The sequence below is a fragment of the Brachypodium distachyon genome, chromosome 2, assembly GCF_000005505.3.
Source record: "Brachypodium distachyon strain Bd21 chromosome 2, Brachypodium_distachyon_v3.0, whole genome shotgun sequence".
Lineage (NCBI taxonomy): Eukaryota > Viridiplantae > Streptophyta > Magnoliopsida > Poales > Poaceae > Brachypodium > Brachypodium distachyon.
Window position 1 is genome coordinate 11,867,985 of NC_016132.3, and position 19,284 is coordinate 11,887,268.

General features: G+C 43.4%; 1 protein-coding gene across 4 annotated transcripts; it reads left to right on the forward strand.

The window, feature by feature from the left end:
- The first annotated feature begins 437 nt into the window (after positions 1-437).
- Positions 438-7,060, forward strand: LOC100821300 (dual specificity protein phosphatase 1B). 4 transcript variants are annotated; one of them, XM_024459854.1, is made up of 7 exons: positions 439-756; positions 1,233-1,368; positions 1,702-1,822; positions 2,436-2,581; positions 2,763-2,882; positions 5,712-5,904; positions 6,374-7,060. In XM_024459854.1, the coding sequence occupies exons 1-5, from the start codon at positions 601-603 to the stop codon at positions 2,798-2,800; spliced, it is 597 nt and encodes a 198-aa protein (XP_024315622.1). In that variant the 5' UTR covers positions 439-600; the 3' UTR covers positions 2,801-2,882; positions 5,712-5,904; positions 6,374-7,060. The 4 variants fall into 4 exon arrangements, with proteins under 4 accessions (XP_024315620.1, XP_024315622.1, XP_024315621.1 ...); XM_024459852.1 differs by lacking the exon at positions 2,763-2,882 and having other exon boundaries at positions 438-756; XM_024459853.1 differs by lacking the exon at positions 5,712-5,904.
- The last annotated feature ends 12,224 nt before the right edge of the window (positions 7,061-19,284 follow it).

Below are 19,284 nucleotides of genomic sequence, written 5' to 3' on the forward strand. Positions count from 1 at the left end.
GCGCTCGTGGAAGGGTCCAAAGACGAGGAGGTGCTTCGAGGGTGGGGATGACACAACGGGGCTATTAAGCGCTAACAAGCTACGCTTGGAAGGATTAGTTATTGTGAGGAAAGGGGGATGAGGAGGTTGTGGTATCGGCGAGGACATCTCGTTCTTGCTCATGCCCATGGTTGATAAGGCTCCCCTCACCGATCCGCTCTATGTTAACTAACTAATAACGGTGTTAACTCCGCAACGGCTGCAGTCTCAAGAGAGGAGGTTGTTCGTGACGATTGGGCACCTGGGTTGGGTTTGTGCAATGAGGTGATGGTGTGGGAGTTTTTTAGTCATGGCCAAAAATTTGTTGTTTGTTTTTTTTAAGACAAAGTTTGATGTTAGTTTGGAGACCAAAGTTGACAATTGAATTCATTGCCCTTGCTCTATTTCGGGACTAGGCAGACAGCCATTGACCCGCCGTCCTCGTCGCGACCTTGGCCTCCCTTCCCTCCCTTTGGTCGTCCGCCACAGCTCCCAAATCATCCGGCAGCAGAAAAAAAAAAGAACCAGATATTTCGGCGATCCGATCCGCTGCGAGGACGAGAGAGGGAAGAGGCCGTGGCGATGTCGGTCCCGGAGGCGGGGCAATCGTCCGGGAGGGACGAGCGGGAGAGGGAGGACTACGAGAAGCAGCAGTCCAGGGTGCTCATGGCGCTGATGCAGGGCTTCTGCGCCGCGCGGTACCGCAAGGCCGACAACACCCCCTGCCTCGTCGACCAGGTATGGCTTGCCGGCTCCCCTGCCTGACACCATCCTTTTCCTTTGCCCGAACAAAAGCCTGCCGTTTCTTCTCGGTTTTTTCTTAGTGATGTATTGCCGTCATATCCGATGGTTGATGCATGGTTGGGGAGTCGTGATGCGTATTCGGTAGGATCTGTTGCTTGAGCTGTTGTTGCTTTCGCCTTTAGACCTGTTAATTTTTGGGAATGTTATTGGCCGTAGAAGAACGAGGGTCGTCTGCTGTTTAACATCAGCATTTGTGTAGCGCATACAGAACACGCTCTGTTTATTGAAAATAAGTTTAAGTTCATTCAAGTGATATGAGTCGCACGATAGCATAATTCAGATTGGCATGTGATTGTTATGAGTTAGGACAAACCGATCAGGTGGCAGTAGTACTTGCATTCTATAATATTTGTTTTATCAAAAAAAGTTGATGCACTCATGCTGTTGAATGGCCTTGATGCAACTTGTAGGGGCTGTACCTGGGCTCTGTTGGGGCAGCACTGAACAAGGAGGCTCTCAAGAGTTTGAACATCACCCATATCTTGATTGTTGCCAGATCTCTGAATCCCGCCTTTTCAGAAGAATTTACATACAAGAAGATTGAGGGTACCATATCCTCAGCTTTTTCCCCTAATAAGTACTTGTGATTACCAGTATAATCTTTTTACAGCCTTTATCATACAGTTAAAAAAACGTGGGAATTTCCAATGGGCTTGCTGTAGAAATGTTAGCCAATTTTGTTGCTTCTTGGCTGTCATGGAAATGGTTGTGTATCAATTTTGAGCATTGATATATTTGGAAAAATAAATTTTAAATATGGAATGTTTAAATTTTGACTCTATGTTGGTGGTTCGTTCCTTTTATTGAACGTGTCTACGTCACCATTTCTCTGTTGGTATACAAGTTTTCCTGCAAAACTAAAGGTGCTTATTGATGCAGTGCTTGACAGCCCAGACACTGATTTAGTAAAGCATTTCGGTGAATGCTTTAATTTCATAGATGAAGGAATCAGCACAGGTGGCAACGTGTTGGTTCATTGTTTTGCTGGGCGGTCACGGAGGTAATTTTTCCTACGAGTTGTCTGGTGTTAACCAATTTGGAATGCATAATATTGTTTTAATATGAGCATAGAAATTGATTTTGTTTGTTCATCTACTAAAGTGGAAGGCTATAACTTTAGCAGAACAAATACAAATGAGCAACATTGTGATATGGTATGATACGAGCATGATGATCTTTCTCTTGCCAAGATGGCAAAACAAACTATGATTATATTTTTTATTTGAATTAGAGGTAAATACACATATGTGAATGTAAAGTGCCACATTCAGTTAGCAATCAACCGTCACGAGTAGAATAATCAGCATGTTGTTAATCCTGTTGAAAGATCAATCAGCACATGATCTAGTCAATCAGTCGTTTCCTGATTAGTCATCTTTTTTTCCCCTCTTCAATCAGAAACAGCTTATTTCTACTAGTCATTACAATACATTAATCTAATAATATTGTGTGCTGCTATTTAAGTTTGTAATGCTAGTTCACATTTTAGAAAAAAATACATATATCTTAATCTGTTCATTTTTCATGTACAATATTTTTAATTATATAAACAATATGTGTGGCATATTATCAAAATGTATTTGTTCTAAGGTGATCTTTGTCTTAATATCCAGTGTGACAGTTGTTCTTGCATATCTCATGAAGAAGCATCAGGTGAGCCTGGAAAGTGCCCTGTCACTAGTTAGAAGCAAACGGCCTCAAGCGTCACCTAATGAAGGCTTTATGGCCCAGCTGGTGAACTTCGAGAAGTCTCTGCAAGGTAAAGTTCAGATAGCTCTTGTTTAACTATGACATTTTATCTTTTTTGTCTCAGAGCCTCGGAGGAAGGTATATATGTGCCCTTGCTTCATGAGAATTTAGTATAGGTTACTAGGTTGTCCGACCAGTATCAGCTCGGTCTGTTCCTTCATACCTTTCCTGCTTCGTTCTGTTCATTTCAGTTGGAAACTGTACTATGGATCCCAACCTTGGTATTTGACTACCAATTTGTGATAAAATAATCGTTGGAATGACGTTGGAAGATGGAACAGCAGACTTGAACTTTCAACAATAGCACATCAGTAAGCGCAATGCGATGATCTTCATCTAATCGTGTAGGTGCAACACACAAATTCTGCACCTACACGGTATATTCAATTCATTAGGCTTGTTTGGACAGGAAGAGATTAGAGCACATCCCTTTGGATTACTAAGTTCTTGGCAATCTGAAATGACTAGGCCTATCCCCCATCATCCAGACTAAGCCCTTTATGGGTTTTCTAAATGATCTTTCCTTGTATGACTGCTTATAGTCAAGCCACTTTTTTCTCAGGAAAGATGCCAATGTACTCATGGAATTTCTGCTCTTCTGTTAGTAGTTTTCAATATGCAGTTGCTGTTTTGTTACTGGTTCCATGACTAGTTTATGTAGATCATCCTGGTGGGAGACTTTTGTTGATAAAACTTCTGGTACTTTGACTCATGTTTTCATCTTTTTGATTCCTCGTAGTAATCAGTAAACACATACAGTAAATAAGAAGTAAAAAAAAAATAAAGAGACCAGGGGGAAGACATCCCCTTGACTTTTTAATTATGTGGGCGAGTCCTCGAATCTGGGTGGCTGGGTTCACAACCATGTGCACCATTGCATTTGCACCCCAAGAGACTTCTCAATCAGTAAATAAGAAGTTACATGTATGTTGTCAAGTTTCCATGGCACGCCATTGAAACATTGCTGTACATCTTAGAGCTTCTGTGCAGAACTGCTTCCAGGGCATCGTGTCCATATATACACAAAAGTAAATAAAGAGCAAAATGTGTTGGATCCTAATTCTATTTTAAAGGCGACAACTTGGTCCAAAATCTTTCAAAATGCACATCCGAGTCCAATTCTATGTTTAATGGTTCATCAGGGGTCCTAAACTCGTTTCGTCTAGTCTGACCGGTTGGCGTGGGACATACTCTGCCACGTCGACGTGATTGCACTTGGCGGGAGTTATCCCGCCAATTGCGGTTGCAACATTTTGCAAAAAAACCCCCCCCATATAAACGGGTTTCTTCTCACCCCTTGCCCGTGCTCTCTCTACTCAACTTCCCTGGTTCTTCTCAACCCTAACTGGCGCCATGAGTGGATCCGCCAGCTCATTGACAATGAAGCATGGTAAGAAGACTAGCTCAACAACGACAGCGCCACCAGCAGCGCTTCCTCCGGCAGTGTAGATCCCACTGGGGTATTGCCTCTGGTGAGGTGCTCAGCAGCGGCGCCGTCAACATTTTGCCACACCAGGGCCATCTAGATGGACACCCCCCTCCCCCACGCAATGATTAGTCGCTGTCCATCGTTCACCGCCCAGCTCTCTCGCCGGAGTGCCGTTCATCGCCCTTGCAGGCCCCTCAGCGTCACCAGTACAATGGAGAACGGAGAGAGGGATGTCGAATGAGAAAGACCATATCAGGGAGGTTAGTGCAAAAATTCCCTTCAGCAAATTATCCCCCATGTGCAACCCACCAATGTGGAAAATGTCAACATGCCACGCAAGTCAGTCCGACGAGCTTGAACGAGTTTAGAACCTCTGATGAACTATTAAACATAGAATTGGGACTCAGATGTGCATTTAAAAAGATTTGGGACTAAGTTGGCACTTTTAAAATAGAATTAGGACCTCCAATGCATTTTACTACCCGACCACTACTTTGCCCAAAGTTTCGTACAAATTCTAATGAAAAAAAATTTGGCGGCACAAGATAACCTCATTAGAAGTTTATGCGCATCTGGACTCTTATATTTCGCTGTAGGTATCTTAATAACTTCATATAAATAACCTGGTTAATGAGACGGGGCGGTACCAATTAATCACCTAGCAAAAATCAAGGCTCTCAATTTGAGTAATCTTTACTCCTATAAATATGTCAATCTTGATGGTGGTCCATTCATGTCCTCCTCTCATCCCAATGTGAACCTTCACATTTGTGGCAAAGTGTTGTGACGATGTTCCTGCTTGCCAGCGATGTTGGGTTAAAATTACCCACAAGTGCCACTAATATACTTCCTCCGATCCATAATAAGTCTCAGATTTAGTATAAAGTTAGTACAAAGTTGTACTAATTCTGAGACACTTATTATGGATCAGAGGGAGTATAATGCAGTGAAGGTTTGACATAGGCTATGCTTGGTAGCAACTCATGGGTATCGAGCTAGTTCTTGATTTACTTTTATGTACATAACACGTGGTTACGACATGAACATCTGCATATATGTTGGGAAAGTATAGCTTTATGTGTGAGACATGTGCATGCAGAACTATTTGATTTTGTAAGGCTTAGTTTCTGGTTTCTAAACCGTGTCGCACTGAACTTATTTTATAATTTGCTGCAGAAAAAATAGGCATGAATGCAGGAAAAAGTTGGTAGGCCAAACAATTAAATAATAAAAAGTGGGTGAGATAAACGGAAAATCCACCGCAACATCAAAGGAGCCTTAGTCAGTCCTAACATTCTAATAAAAATAGTTAACCAACTAGTCATACAACCCTAAAATTTAAGTTGACTGGAGTGCGCAAATAAGGCAGAACTGTGCCATGTGCCTCAAGGTGTTGAAGGCAAAATGGGCTTTTACCCTTTGCCCCACAAATCCATTCAATTCAACTTCAACCATGCACACTGATTCCCATCATGACTCACCATAGACACAGCCAAATGCTCAGCCAATCCCCTTGAGCTCAGTTGCCTGCCCGCGTGGATTTGGAGCTTCTGGATGGCGATCCAAGCTCAGTTGTTCTCCCATGTCTAGCTGCCTTGTGTTTCTGGTGGGCATGGCCTGTTGCTGGCTCGATCTATTTCTATCTGTATACGTGAGAATAGTTGTCCTGCTGTGCTTGAGTTCTTCTGAAATTCATTGCCGTTTGATTAAGGTGAAGAAGAATGGTATCTCAAGATTTTTTACTTGGAGAAGAGACACAGGAATCCTGATTAATCTTGTGCCTTGGCAAAGCAAGAGCAGGTCTTGTTTTCTCTGTAGCCTATCAGATGGATAGGCTGGTTCAGGAGCATGCCCTTTAGCTGGCTAGAGGAGATTGGAGGGCTGAGGCAAAAGCTAAAGGCAAGGTTTGCTCTTAACACATTAAGGCAGAGAACAGGGCTCCAAACAAGCTGCACATATGGGATGACCAAGATTTTTTTGGGTTGCGATACCAAACTTTGGGACAGTAGGAAGTGTTTTAGTACTAATTTTCCTTTATAATGTGGAGATGTCTAGCTCGTCAGAAAATATGCTATTTTGCTTGTGAACACAACATTTTAATAGCAAAGTAGCATGCTGAAAATCGTTCTGGAACTTTGTTAAGTTTGCTAATGCTATATTTCTCCTTTTCCGTCCACATCTCAAGTCTTATTCTGTAACTCTCAGTCTTCATCACTGTCTGTTCAATTTCTCTGATGCTCAATTAAACAACTTTCTCTTAACCTACATGGTTTTAAGTATAAGGTGTCATTTGACCCATTTTCATTTTCACCGTTTTCTTGGTTTATCACCAGTGGAAGTAATTTCACATGCCAAATTTCTGTTGTTGTGCAGTGGGGCAGGGACGAAGAATTATGCAATCCAACTAACAGTAGGTGTAAATGTCGAGAACAGTGACTCAGTGAGCACCCTGTCACCCTGTCAATAGCTTCCTGACTGCAAGTTTATCCCCCAAGAAATCAAGCAAGGCCATGGCAACCGTTTATGAAATCAGGTCATCCTATTATACTCAGTTCCCTACTTGGTGCTGTGGTAATATGTAGTACACAGAATCATCTCTACTGGAATGCAGAGCATACACCAGTGTCCCTGTAATGGCTTTGCCCGCTTATTTAGCGCCTGCTGGAATCACGGGAATTCTCCCGATTTACTGACCAAATGATCTGTTCATGTGAAATTCATGGTCCTGAACGTGTCCTACTTTAGGCAGTATGGTTTTGATGCTTGAAAACTCTCCAGCATCATTAGCAGCATGCTGAAATGAAAGATATGTATGTGTGATGCTTTGAATAAAAGCGGTATCCTGGTTGTTAGAAGACACAGTAGTTGCACGTGTCATCTGTTACTGCTGTGATGGCAGGCAAAGCAGAGTTGCCCGCAGTGTAGTAGGGATACCAAGTTATGTGGGTTCTGCTGTTAGAACTTGGAAGCCAGCTCCGTAGACATTCTTTTTACGAGTTCTGCCATTGGGATTTATCATCTGAGCATGTACAATGGAAAAACATGAGAACTCTTATGTCCTGGAGTACTTTGTTTTACTACTTCTGAAAAACTTCAAAGAAGAAAGCTAAATTAGCTTCTAAAAACGTTGACAGATTTTATAAAGACGAGGCAAATTAGAATGACAACAAAATACGGAGTATGATGCTTCTATGAAAGATCAAACCTCTTTGAATAAGTCTTGAAATAGAAAACTGGACTACACTCGGATTGTGAGATCAAGAATTACAGTGAAAGTTTGGGGATAAATTGAGGACTCATCAAGACAAGCTATTCTACTCTGAACCAAGACACTAGATTTGGCTTTTCTTACTTTCTATTAACACAAACATCGCCTTATATAGCCTGCAACTTGTCAGAACTACAAATAGTTGAACTCCGTAAATTGCGCATCAACATTCTGCAAACAGGGCTCGTCATTGTCAAAGTTAAATAATAATACCTTGCGCCGAAAACAACTCTTAAAATCGCCATTTGCGCTTACATTAGTAAACTCAATACTTAATCAAAATTTGCCGCAAACAGAGACATTACAGACATCCACTTCCATCCAGGTGCAACCACAGTTTCACTACCACCCTAAACGAACAACAAGTCAGGTTCCAGCATTCTAGCTGCAACAGAAAAATAGTTTCTTCCGGCTTCAGCTAGCTTGTATTCAACTCCAGCCTAACCAAAATCAGCCTAAAGACGAGATTCACTTACACCCACCATATCTGAACGGATCGACTCGGCGCTGTTGAACCTTAACCCTTTCTTGCTATCGTTGGCGTAAGCCATATATCGTGTTCGCCATCCTTGAGACATATTTAGAGTTTATCCGGTTCAGACTACAATATGCCTCCCTTATGTTTCCTTAAGGTGTGAATGGAAGATGTATATATATTCTGAATGCTCAGCGATCTTGTCCTTGGGTCCTTTTTGAGCGGGTTCAACATGACAAAATAGAAGTCTAATCCAGTAATTGCAACGGATGGGTTAGTTGACCAATATTTTTGAACACCTTGTAAGAGCAATAGAACTTAGATCTAGGGCTCTAAGTTTCAGAGAGCCTCTTGGCCCAAATTCATGTTAGCATATGAATATATGATTGCATTTTTTATGTAAACTAAATCACCAATCATGAACTCTGCTTCATTACGTGATGGCTCTGAAAAGGTTGCGTTTCAGCTCTTTAACAATTATGCTCTTTTCTGCGATGACTGGCTCACGCATGCAGTTTGACCGTATGTTAATTATCTGTTTACGGGTGGTAAGACACTAAGCTGTATGAACAACAGGGAGACATTGAGTGCCTTGAATATTTTTTGGTTGAACTTGCTTCTAGATATCTTATCCGGGTCTGAAATGATTACTGTATAGAAGAAAACATGTTGTCAACGAACAATTGCACCGCTAGTTGATTTGTACAAGGACGTGACATGTCAACAAAAACAGTATGTTGGCGAGTCTGTCCACAAACAACCAAAACAACCTTTTTGCCTATAGGGTTGGGAAGTGCTTCAATGAAACCCACATTAATATTATACCGAGCCATATAAGGCATCACAATGTGTGAAATCATAGGTGATGTGTAACATTGGTAAGTGTTTTAGATGAAACATTGATGTGAATACTTTAGATAATATGGATACTTATGTGATGACATGTATCTTGTTTGGACTTAGTGCTTTGCTAGTGGTGGGTTGATCCATTAGTTTCTTATGTGAAAACATGGCGTGAGTTGTGTGGAACTTACTCTGAGTCAAGTCGTGGACTTGTGCTCGTACTGGTTATTTGTGTGTTCGATTTCAGCTGTTTCCGGAGCTAGAGGAACGTGTTCGATGACGGGATCGAGGGACGAAACTTGGGAGAAGCTGAGGTCGAGGATCAAGGTCATGCCGGACGTTCGTGCGAAGGAACAATGGAAATGAACGCTGCGATGATCCGGGAGGGCACCGGTTTATCGTACGTTGTTTATACCGGAGATGTACGGTATTGGAGATATTCGACACATGATGATCGAGTTTTGAAGACATCACAAGAAGAGTTGATGGCATGGAGTGGCATCGACGTGAAGACATGTAGGTCCAGCCGTGGCTGGATGAGAGCTGTTTAAAAATTAAACAATAGCGTCATCAAAATGACGTCTGATGGAAAAGTGGTCCACATGGAAGTTGTGCGCGTCGTCGAAACGAACAACTTTGCTTTTGGAGTCATTTCAATCCGAGGTCTTATGCGGGCCCCACGGGCAGAATACCGACCGGGACAGAGGAGTTCGTGTTGGATTCAGACTCAGTTTAGGTCGCGAATTTTCCCTTATCAATAGAGGGCGTCTAGGCTAGGATTTTAGCAAGGACGTGAGGGAACTCAGTGATTTGGATTTAGATCAATCCTTGGAGAGTTCTTGGATGTATGGTTGCATCTTTTGTAATCGATCGACATCGTTGCAATAAAGAGATTCGTTGGCGGTGTCATCTCTGTTCTTCTCGGATCTTCGTGGATTCTTCGTGCCAGATTTTTCTAACACTTTGCTGCAGATTCATTACGAGTTCATAATACTTTGCTGCAGGTTTATCATGAGATCAAGGAAAGATCGCGATTACCTTTCTTATTATTTTTCGAAATTGGTTTTAGATTAATCCTCGTAACTTTCTGTCAGTTGTTACTGTTTTGATTATATCTTTTGATTCATACGTCCGATTGAGCTGATTCTTGTTGTGTTGGTTAGATAATTTCAATACCGTTCTTTTGCATACTCTACGTAATTTTTGGTCCAGCCGATCTAAAGTTACATTGGATTTACTATCACGAACAGATTACGGTTTCAGGGATTGAACTTTCGGGAAAAGTTTTAATTTGTTTCCGCGCAATCATGCCCTCCGCCCTTTTGCCTATCTCGATCTCACACAATGTGTTATAGGATTGCCAAACTCTTGGCCAACAGATTGCAGAATATTATCAGGTAGCTCATTCATAAAAATCAGTATGGGTTCATCAGAACTAGGGCTATACAGGACTGCTTGGTCTGGGCTCATGAATATCTCTTTGCATGCCAAAGATCTAAAGAGGAAATTATCTTGCTCAAACTGGATTTTGAAAACGCATTTGATACGGTTGAACATGGTACCCTGCTCCATATATTACAGGCCATGGGCTTGGGCAAAAAATGATTCAACTGGATTCACATGATCCTCTCCACAGCCACATCTCAAGTGTTGCTTTTATGGTAGGGACAAATTAGTCCTGGCCCTTCTTTTGAGTCGATCCTAAGGACCAGATCCACCAATACTAGTGGGCAAGACGAGTAGCATTTCTCCGTTGGAGAGGCAAAATTGGAAGGTAAACTAATTCGGCAACTCCGGGGACAAAATCAAAACAACACCGGCCTACCAAAATTGGTCCATTATTCGTTCTACTAGTTGTCTCTCATGCAGTCCCACGTATATACTCCAACTAACACATGACATCGTACACCAACTCATAATTACTCTCAACCTACAGCAAATGAAACAACGCCTGAACAGCTATATGTACTGCCTCCTGCATGTTACATGTACCAATGTACACCGGTGGTGCCATGACGGATCACTCCGATCCAAGGAGCCATTTGGCTGCACCTTGCGATGACTTTGATACGAGTGCGGCGGCAGTCGCAAGTTCGCGGCCAGGTGGCCGGTGCTAGAGCAAGACGAGCATGGTGGCAGGGACGAACTGACAAGAGATGGCCGACAATAAGAAGAGCCTTCAGGCTACCTTGGCCTTGGGGTGTACAAGGACGAAATTACCTTTTAGACAGAAAAATCCTAATGACAAAATAATCTAAAATAGTCAACAAATCAACTGGATTTGGTACAATACTACTATCCTCAAGCGCGCGATAGTAAGGTGTACCCCAAAAACACTCTCCTGGAAAAGTCATTCGCTGCAAGTGTGGGCTTAGACAGGGGGATTCTCTCTTCCCTCTCCTCTTCGTCATCATGGCTGATGTTCTTCTGTCAAGTATCCCATCTCATGCCAATAATGACTTCCCCATCATTCAGTATGCTAACGATACACTAATCATTATGAAAGCTGATTTCACTCAACTGCAATATATGAAAGATCTACTACTAAATTACACGGGACCACTAGACTGAAAGTTAAATTCCACAAGTCCAATATGATACCGCTGAACATGGGGCAAGCTTTTTCTCATGTTCTCTCCGAATTTTCGTGCTGCAAATTGGATTCACTTCCATTCACCTACCTGGGCCTACCACTTGGAAGAGCACAGCCTGACCCAAGATTCAAGATTACATGCCATTAATCAAAAGAATTGAAGGAAGACTCAGGACTCACATGTTTCTCTAGCATTGCTCTCCTATTGGGGTGGGGGGGTGGGGTGGGGGAGCTCCAACCGGTTAATTTTGTCTCGTCTGCCTTGCCCTCGTTTTATATGAGAACCTTCCTCCTTCCAAAAGGGGTTATTGATCAGATTGATAAATATAGGAGCATTGTCTATGGAGAGGCCAGGATCTCACAAAAAAACACCCCCATTGGCTGCTTGGGAGATGGTATGCAGGCCCAAAACTAAAGGTGGACTAGGAGTGATTAATATTGGTCTGCAGAATAAGGCGCCGCTCATGAAAAATCTACATAAATTCTATAACAAGTTTGATATTCCCTGGGTTAATTGGGTTTGGGAGAAACACTACCCAACTGAGCTTCCACCTCACAAAACTGCAACTGCTTACTTTTGGTGGAATGATATTGTGAAACTCATGGACACTTTTAAGTCTCTCACTGTTTGCATGGCCAAAAAAGGTTCATCCATTCTTTTCTGGAAAGATAATTGGCAGGATACTCCACTTTTGAGCAGTGGCCACAACTGTCATCATTTGCCATCAACAAGGACATTTCAGTTGCACAAATTGCCCAAACTGAGGATCTGGAGAGCCTGTTTGAGCTGCTTCTCTCTGTAATTGCACATGAGCAGTTTAATTAGATGATCAACCTTATCAACAATCTGCAGCTGACTAATGAAGCAGACCTAAGGTCCTACACTTGGAATAAAAATGGCTATCTCCCTGCCGAGGCCTACATGGCACAAATCTCACACCTGGAGCTTCCACTTGATTTCTAATGGCTTTGGTCCTCCTGCCAACTGAAGCACACGATTTTCTTCTGGCTTTTGCTCATTAACAGGCTCAACACTAAGTCAATGCTCCACAAAAAAAAATTCACCCGCCTGCATATGATTGTGTTCTTTGTGATGGACACCACCATGATAGCAGAGATCATCTCTTCTTCCTCTGCCCATTTGCCATGGTATGCTGGCGATACATCTGCCCAAACTTTGCTCCCCTGCAAAATGTCCACCGAAATATTGCACAGCTTAAAAATGAACTCAAGGTGCCTTTCTTCATGGAAATTATCACTCTGGTCACATGGAGCATCTGGAAACCAGGAATGAGTTCATCTTCAGTCAAAAGGAGGCCAAATCTTTACAGATGCAGACAGATCTTCAAGGAGGAGCTAAATCTAGTCTTCCACCATGCAAAGAGAAAGGACTACTCCAAATTTGCGGATTGGATCAAAGCTTTTAGATAGCTTCTTATTTTTGGCATTTGGCCTCTTTTCTGTATTTTTTTTGTACAGTTACCATTTATTTTACTATATGTCTGTAGGCATTTTGCCTACAGTCTTTCGCCCTAAAAATTTTTGTTATAGGCGGATGTAATTTTTGGCGACCATCTTGGAGTCCAACCAAAATTTGAGATCGATCCTGATTTCTTCTCTGTTTTCGACTGAGGTTGGCTCTCGTCCTAGTTTTTAGCATGGGTTGCTTCTCTCGTGTGACTGAAAAATAAATATATCTAGTCTAAACTACGTGTTGCTGTTGCTCGAAGTTACTTATTCCATAAGAACAATTTAGATGCGGCGTCCCATTTTTCATGTAATCATTGTTGACAAATGAATAATCACATAGTAGTTGGCTTGGGGTGTGAATATGAGAAGACATGCTTTTGAAAGTTAGACACGCCGATGATAGTTTAGTAGAATTACCCATATATTTCATATGAGCTTGCCTTGCTCGAATGATAAAATGAGAGAGGACATGATTTGGTGAATTGGGTGATGCCCTAGAGGTAAAGAGTTATTGTTAGATTACTTTGAGATGAAAGATTTATATTAGATGGGGAATTATCCTTGGGCTATGTAGACCCTAGGAGCTTTTTGAGTTGGTGATGACGTGGATACTTTGCATGTTGAGCTTGCAAACATTAAATACATTTTAGTGGGGATCAACTTTAATTTATAGAGATTATAGATATCGTTAGAGCATAAACAATGCAAGATGTTTAGGACAATGTTTACAAAAATGAACCGGTTTTTATTTAAGACTGGTGCAGGTTTTTATAAGACAAGTGTTTAATTAATTAGGCAACTCTGCTACAGGAACAAAGAATATTGCTCGAGAATAAACTGGTTTAATTTTATAAACATCTTCTAAACACTGTGCTCTCAATGCTGGCCGATTGTCATACTCAACGCATCCTAGACTCTCTTACTCTGGAAAACACCATACGTTATTCGACATACATCATACATGCGCATCAATAAGAAGAACGTTTTTTTTCTCTAAAAAAAAGGAAAGATTTGGGTATACATCAGTCAACAAAAGGAGAAAATGACTGCTAACTCCTCCTCTCCTGGCTGTAATCTACGAAGCATTGCAAGTTTTAAAATAAGAATGGAGGCATCAGTTCGGTGCCAGGACGGCGACTACTACATGCGGAGTCAACACGGCCTCCAGTACCAGTGGTACAACTGCAGTATATCCTAATCCCGATCCAAGTAGCAGCAGGCCGGTTAGCAGCCAAAAGGAAAGGAATGTCGGAGCTACGTTTGTTTAGTTAGTGGAGTACTAAAGGTGCAGTCGGTGATGGTGATGAGAATTAAAGACGGCCGAAAGCTGGACACCGGCAAGACGGAAGTGAGCCCGGCGGAGGGTCTCGTCGTCGTCGGTGTCGAGAGTCATTAGTTTGCTTTTCGGTCCCCTTCTTGCTGCAGGGTTGGACGTCATGGCCGCACTGGTACCAACTTCGGCAGTAGAGCCGACAATAAAGCACTACTACTAAACTCCTTTGTTATATTTGAGAATCGGACAATGCAAGCACTCTTTAACTATTTGAGCGGTGGTTTGTGTGCACAAATGGGTGTTTTCCATATGCTAGCCAACATTTGAACATTAGGACATTTTTTTTGCTCTGGAACACTAGGAATTTTCTTTAATCAGACGAAGGCGTTGATCTTTTTTTTTGCACATCATTTACAGACACACTAAAAACACAAACATATTCGTATACACGACTACACATGCAAGTAATTACAGAATTTTGTCATACTTTTAATTTTCCATGAATTTGACGATCATCTCGAGAGAACCATTTCTTCACCCTTCCCGCCTGTGTAGGACTTCGAGTCTTGTCATTATGGTTTGCTTTGTTGCTGATACCAATTAAGGCGTGTACAATGGGGTGACTTAGTCTTTTTTTAAGGATGCCACGTAGATTAAATGGTGATGTGGAAGAGAGGAATGAAAAAACTGGTCATGGAAAAACTGTCCATTTGCACACCAGTGCATGTATAAAGGTTATAAAGGATCATGTAGTGTGGTGCTTGAGGCAGTGGATTTGTGAATTTGACATGCTTTCTTCGGTATGGCAAGATCGCACAATGACATGAATGTGTTGCAATGCTCGAATGTGTTCACCAAGCTTGTTGAAGACTGCACCTTCGGTGAACTATGAGATCATTGGCCATGTGTACAGCTCGTGGCGCCGCGATCTGAGGGCGTGGCGCCGCGGCGAGGCGACATGTGGAGGCCGCCGTGCGTGGTGGTGGTGGTGTTCCGCAAGGATGCGCACGGTCGCCGTCAGCAGTGAGGTCGGCCAGATCGCTTAGCCTGTTTCGGTGTGTGGGGCGATTGCACCGGCCTGGCCGGTGCTAGTTGGCGCGTGGTGTGCGGCGGGCTTCTTCGGCACTCGCGGTGGTGCGGTGGCCTCTGGTTAGGAATTCCGGAGCTGTCTGCTCCCGTCCGCGGTGGGTGTGGTGGCTGCGGGTGAAAACCCTGCACCGACAACAACGACGGCGTCATCAGATGTCGTTCCATTCCTGAAGGCGTCCTCGCGCAGTTCAACCACATCCCACCCTTCGCAAACGAGGTGTCTTTGAGCGAAAGCTCAGGTCCGGTGTCCGAATCGGGTAACGACGACATCCTCGGACGTCGTGTCATCCATGGAGGCGTTGCCTCTGGATCTCTCGTTTGGCTGCTGAGTATGCTTGCTAGTGTCCTAGCTAGGGATGGGCGCTTCGTGCAACGCGGGCTTGCCGAGGCGCGAGTTGTTGCCGTTGAGGCAGCCTCTTCTTTTCTCCGGTCGTCGAAGAAGCCCTGTTCCGCCTAACTTCTTCTGGCGCATGGATCTGCTCTTTGTTTGGCGTCGTTGGAGCGGGAGTGGTTTTGTTTTGACAGTGGTGGATTGTTACTTCGGTTTTTCTTTGTGTTTGCCTGTAGCAAAGTTTCTCGCATGGCTTTTCTAAAATAAGACGTGCATTGTATTTTTTTTTGACTTTTTTTTCTCATAAATAGGATAATTCTATTCTTCTAACGGAGGGCGTCTTGAGCTCAAAAGTAATGAAATTTTAGTAGCTCGGTAACATGCATTTCACCGCGTCCATCGGGCGCTACAGGCTATGAGGCTCAGATCCCATATCTCCAGCCAGTGTTTCTTCTGGTGTGTAGCTGTGTTGGCGCGGGGCCACGGACGTGTGTACGTGCTTGCTGATTATATCGAGCTACGAGCAGATCATCTATGGGTGACCAAGCTAGAGAACCAATTGGCGTGGCTGAATTTCGACAAAATTGACCCAAAATCCAAAGAAATTTGAAATATGGACTCCTGGCGAAACTATTTCACAAGTCTGACCTTTCCGTGTAGCGCCCGCATACTGAGCATTAGCGTTGCACTATAATGCCTTGTGACTGGGCGTTGAACCGGTGCCAGCGTGGCGATGCCGGGGACCCACGCCAAGCCACTATAGCGCCTCGTCCACAGGCACTATACAAGTACTTTAGCACCTTGTCACCGGGCGCTATACCCCCGTACCCTAAAGCGGCCGAACCGCTCGGGTTAGAGGCTCAGCACACACAGAAGGGATTCGGCCCTTTTCCTCTCCCGTAAGAACACAGCGGCGCCGGCGGTTGCTCCCCTGCAAATCTCTTCCCTGATTCGTCGATTTCTCTGTGGATTCCGTTCGCATTTGCTCCCCCTAGGTATTCTGCTCCGATCCCCTCAGTTTGATCCGCATTTTTCCGCTGATTCGCTGTACATTTAGGGTTCGAGGTTGTATCCGGTTAGAATCACAATCCGGCCGGTTGTTGCTAGTTTACTTAGAGGAAAAAAGCTAGGTTATTGCTCAAGTAGTCCTCGTGCATGAGACCTTTACAAGCCTGTTGTACTCCGCGTTTGAAGCCTCGTCGAATAGGTTGTCATCTTCCAAAATTTCATGGTTGTATGCGGGCCGGCAAATCTCCGCTCTGGTGTTCTCAACATACCAACGCAGGTAGTTGTTAAATGCCTCAGGATTTGCCACCCGTTGGGGGGTTCCTTCACCATTCTCCATCTTGGCCAAGCACCTTTTGAACTTGTCCACTTGAGCAATAACCTAGCTTTTTTCCTCTAAGTAAACTAGCAACAACCGGCCGGATTGTGATTCTAGCCGGATACAACCTCAAACCCTAAATGTACAGTGAATCAGCGGAAAAATGCGGACCAAACTGAGGGGATAGGAGGAGAATACCTGGGGGGAGCAAATGCGAACGAAATCCACGGAAAAATCAACGAATCGGGGGAGAGAGCTGCAGGGGAGCAACCGTCGCCGCCATTGTGTTCTTATGGGAGAGGAAAAGGGCCGAACCCCTTCTGTGCGTGCTGAGCCTCTGGCCCGAGCGGTTCGGCTGCTTTAGGGTACGAGGGTATAGCGCCCGGTGACAAGGCACTAAAGTACTTGTATAGCGCTCGTGGACGAAGCGCTATAGTGGCTTGGCGTGGGTCCCCGGCATCGCCACGCTGGACAGGCACGCCACGCTGGCACCGGTTCAACGCCCAGTCACAAGGCGTTATAGTGCAAGGCTAATGCCCAGTATGCGGGCGCTACACGGAAGGGTCAGGCTTGTGAAATAGTTTCGCCAGGAGTCCATATTTCAAATTTTTTTGGGTTTTGGGTCAATTTTGTCGAAATTCAGTTGCGTGAGGGTTGGCCACATCATCGGAGGCTCTGAGCAAAGGGTTGCCATGGATATTTCCTCCAATGCATGCGATGGTTTTGGACAATTTACTTTTTTAAAGTATTCTATTTTAGTTTTCTATTTTATCTCTAACACAAACACAATATAGTTTTAACAATAAACTTCTGTTTCTGTACACCTCACTACTCTAAAGAAAAACACAATGACGGTTCAGATAACTTCTTACCCCCTTCATTAAAAAAGCACGATGAGCATCTTTTTTCTCCTTTTCACCTGGCTACGAACAACACTCTGTGTTTTCGAGTTTGCTTGAGATTTTCCCATTGGATCGCGACAAAATTTCACGATCTTGTAGTAGACACAATTGCACACAATCCAACAAAAAAGGTTGGCAAAAAATTTCTTGAGTCAGCGGGAAACATGCGAACAAGTCGAACATTCGTGCTGCCCGCACGGCCGCGAGAAATCCAAACAACGGTGTTTTGAAGTTTTCCGAGAAATCCAAACAACGGAATTTGCCGGAGATTTCACCGTTGAATCGTGGCAAAATTTCATAGCGTCATAGTAGAGACGATTCCGCACACTCACCGGGGGAATCGTTGAAACAATATTTGAGATAGCGAATACCTTGCAAAAGTGGAAGGATGCAGGAGGAAGGAAAGTGTAGGCGACAGAAGAGCAAGAGGAAAAATAATGGGAAACGTGAAAATGCCATCTTACCCTTATGAGTATGGGGAAAGGGGTGTACAAAATCAGGCCTTTTCACAATAATACCTTACCTTGTACTCTCTGACGTGGAACAAGCCATTTTCTTAGGTAAACATTAGATCGATGATCTACTGCAATTATATGTGCAAATAAGCTGACAACCAATAGTTATCAGGAATTCTATCTAAAATTGCTAATCCATTTTCCAAACTGGTGATATTTCTTTCTCCTTGCCCTATGAAAGACCATGTTAAGCTCTTCTTTGAAGATCTGCCGACATCTAAAGAGAGGGTCTGATGTGTTGAAAACACACTCATTGCGCACCCTCCACATGCTCCAACAGACAAGTGTGGTGATCTCCATATGAAATGGTACTTCAAGCAGTTGCTTCAAGCCAATGATGTTCTGGTGAGTCATGGATTGTGGACATAGATATCGCCAACATGCCAGTGCAAAAGGGCAGCCGAAGAAAAGATGATCTCTGGTTTCGATTTGAATTCCCTAATAGAGAACACACTCATAGGAAGGGATGTAAAAAAATTCTGGTGTAGCATGGCTCTGGTGTTCTACATGTTGATCAAAAGTAACCATATAAAGACTCATAAATAAATAGTTTTTTTTACCGAGTATATATAGTCTTTTTTCTCTAAAGAAAGAAACAAGAAAAAGTAATGTTGAGTATCCTCGTCTTGGGTTGTATACTCTTTTTTTGACCATGTAAATACCTCTTTATTCATTATCAATCATGGTTACATCTTTCAAAAGAAGAGGTACAATACTACTATAAGGATGCTCTAACCAAACCAGAGGTGGGGAGAATTTCGCAAGCTGAGCGAGCTCATGCAACTGTGTTTGCTTCACGAGGACAGTGGACAACTGAAATCTTGACACAATCTGTCGCGGGATAAAAACAATCATCAAAGACTGCGGCACCAATACCCGCAGCTCGTCCTCCCTGGTTCATGCATGACCTCCAGCAGTGACGGCAAACTCCAAGCCGAGGCGCAAAGCCATAGCCTCAGCAACAGGTACAACAGCAACAGGTACAGATGGACTGCGTCTTGGGTTGTACAATACTTGTATGGGAATTAACACAAAGCGTTATTAGGTTAGACTGCTTGCTGTTACTGTTTACGTGGTCGGTCGCACACGATCTGGTCCATGTGACCTTTTCTGAGCGGCTGAGCCTTACATGCATGCAATCTAGATATATTTTTGAACGACCTGCTTAAGCTATATTTGCGAGGTTCGAAAGGTGTACTTT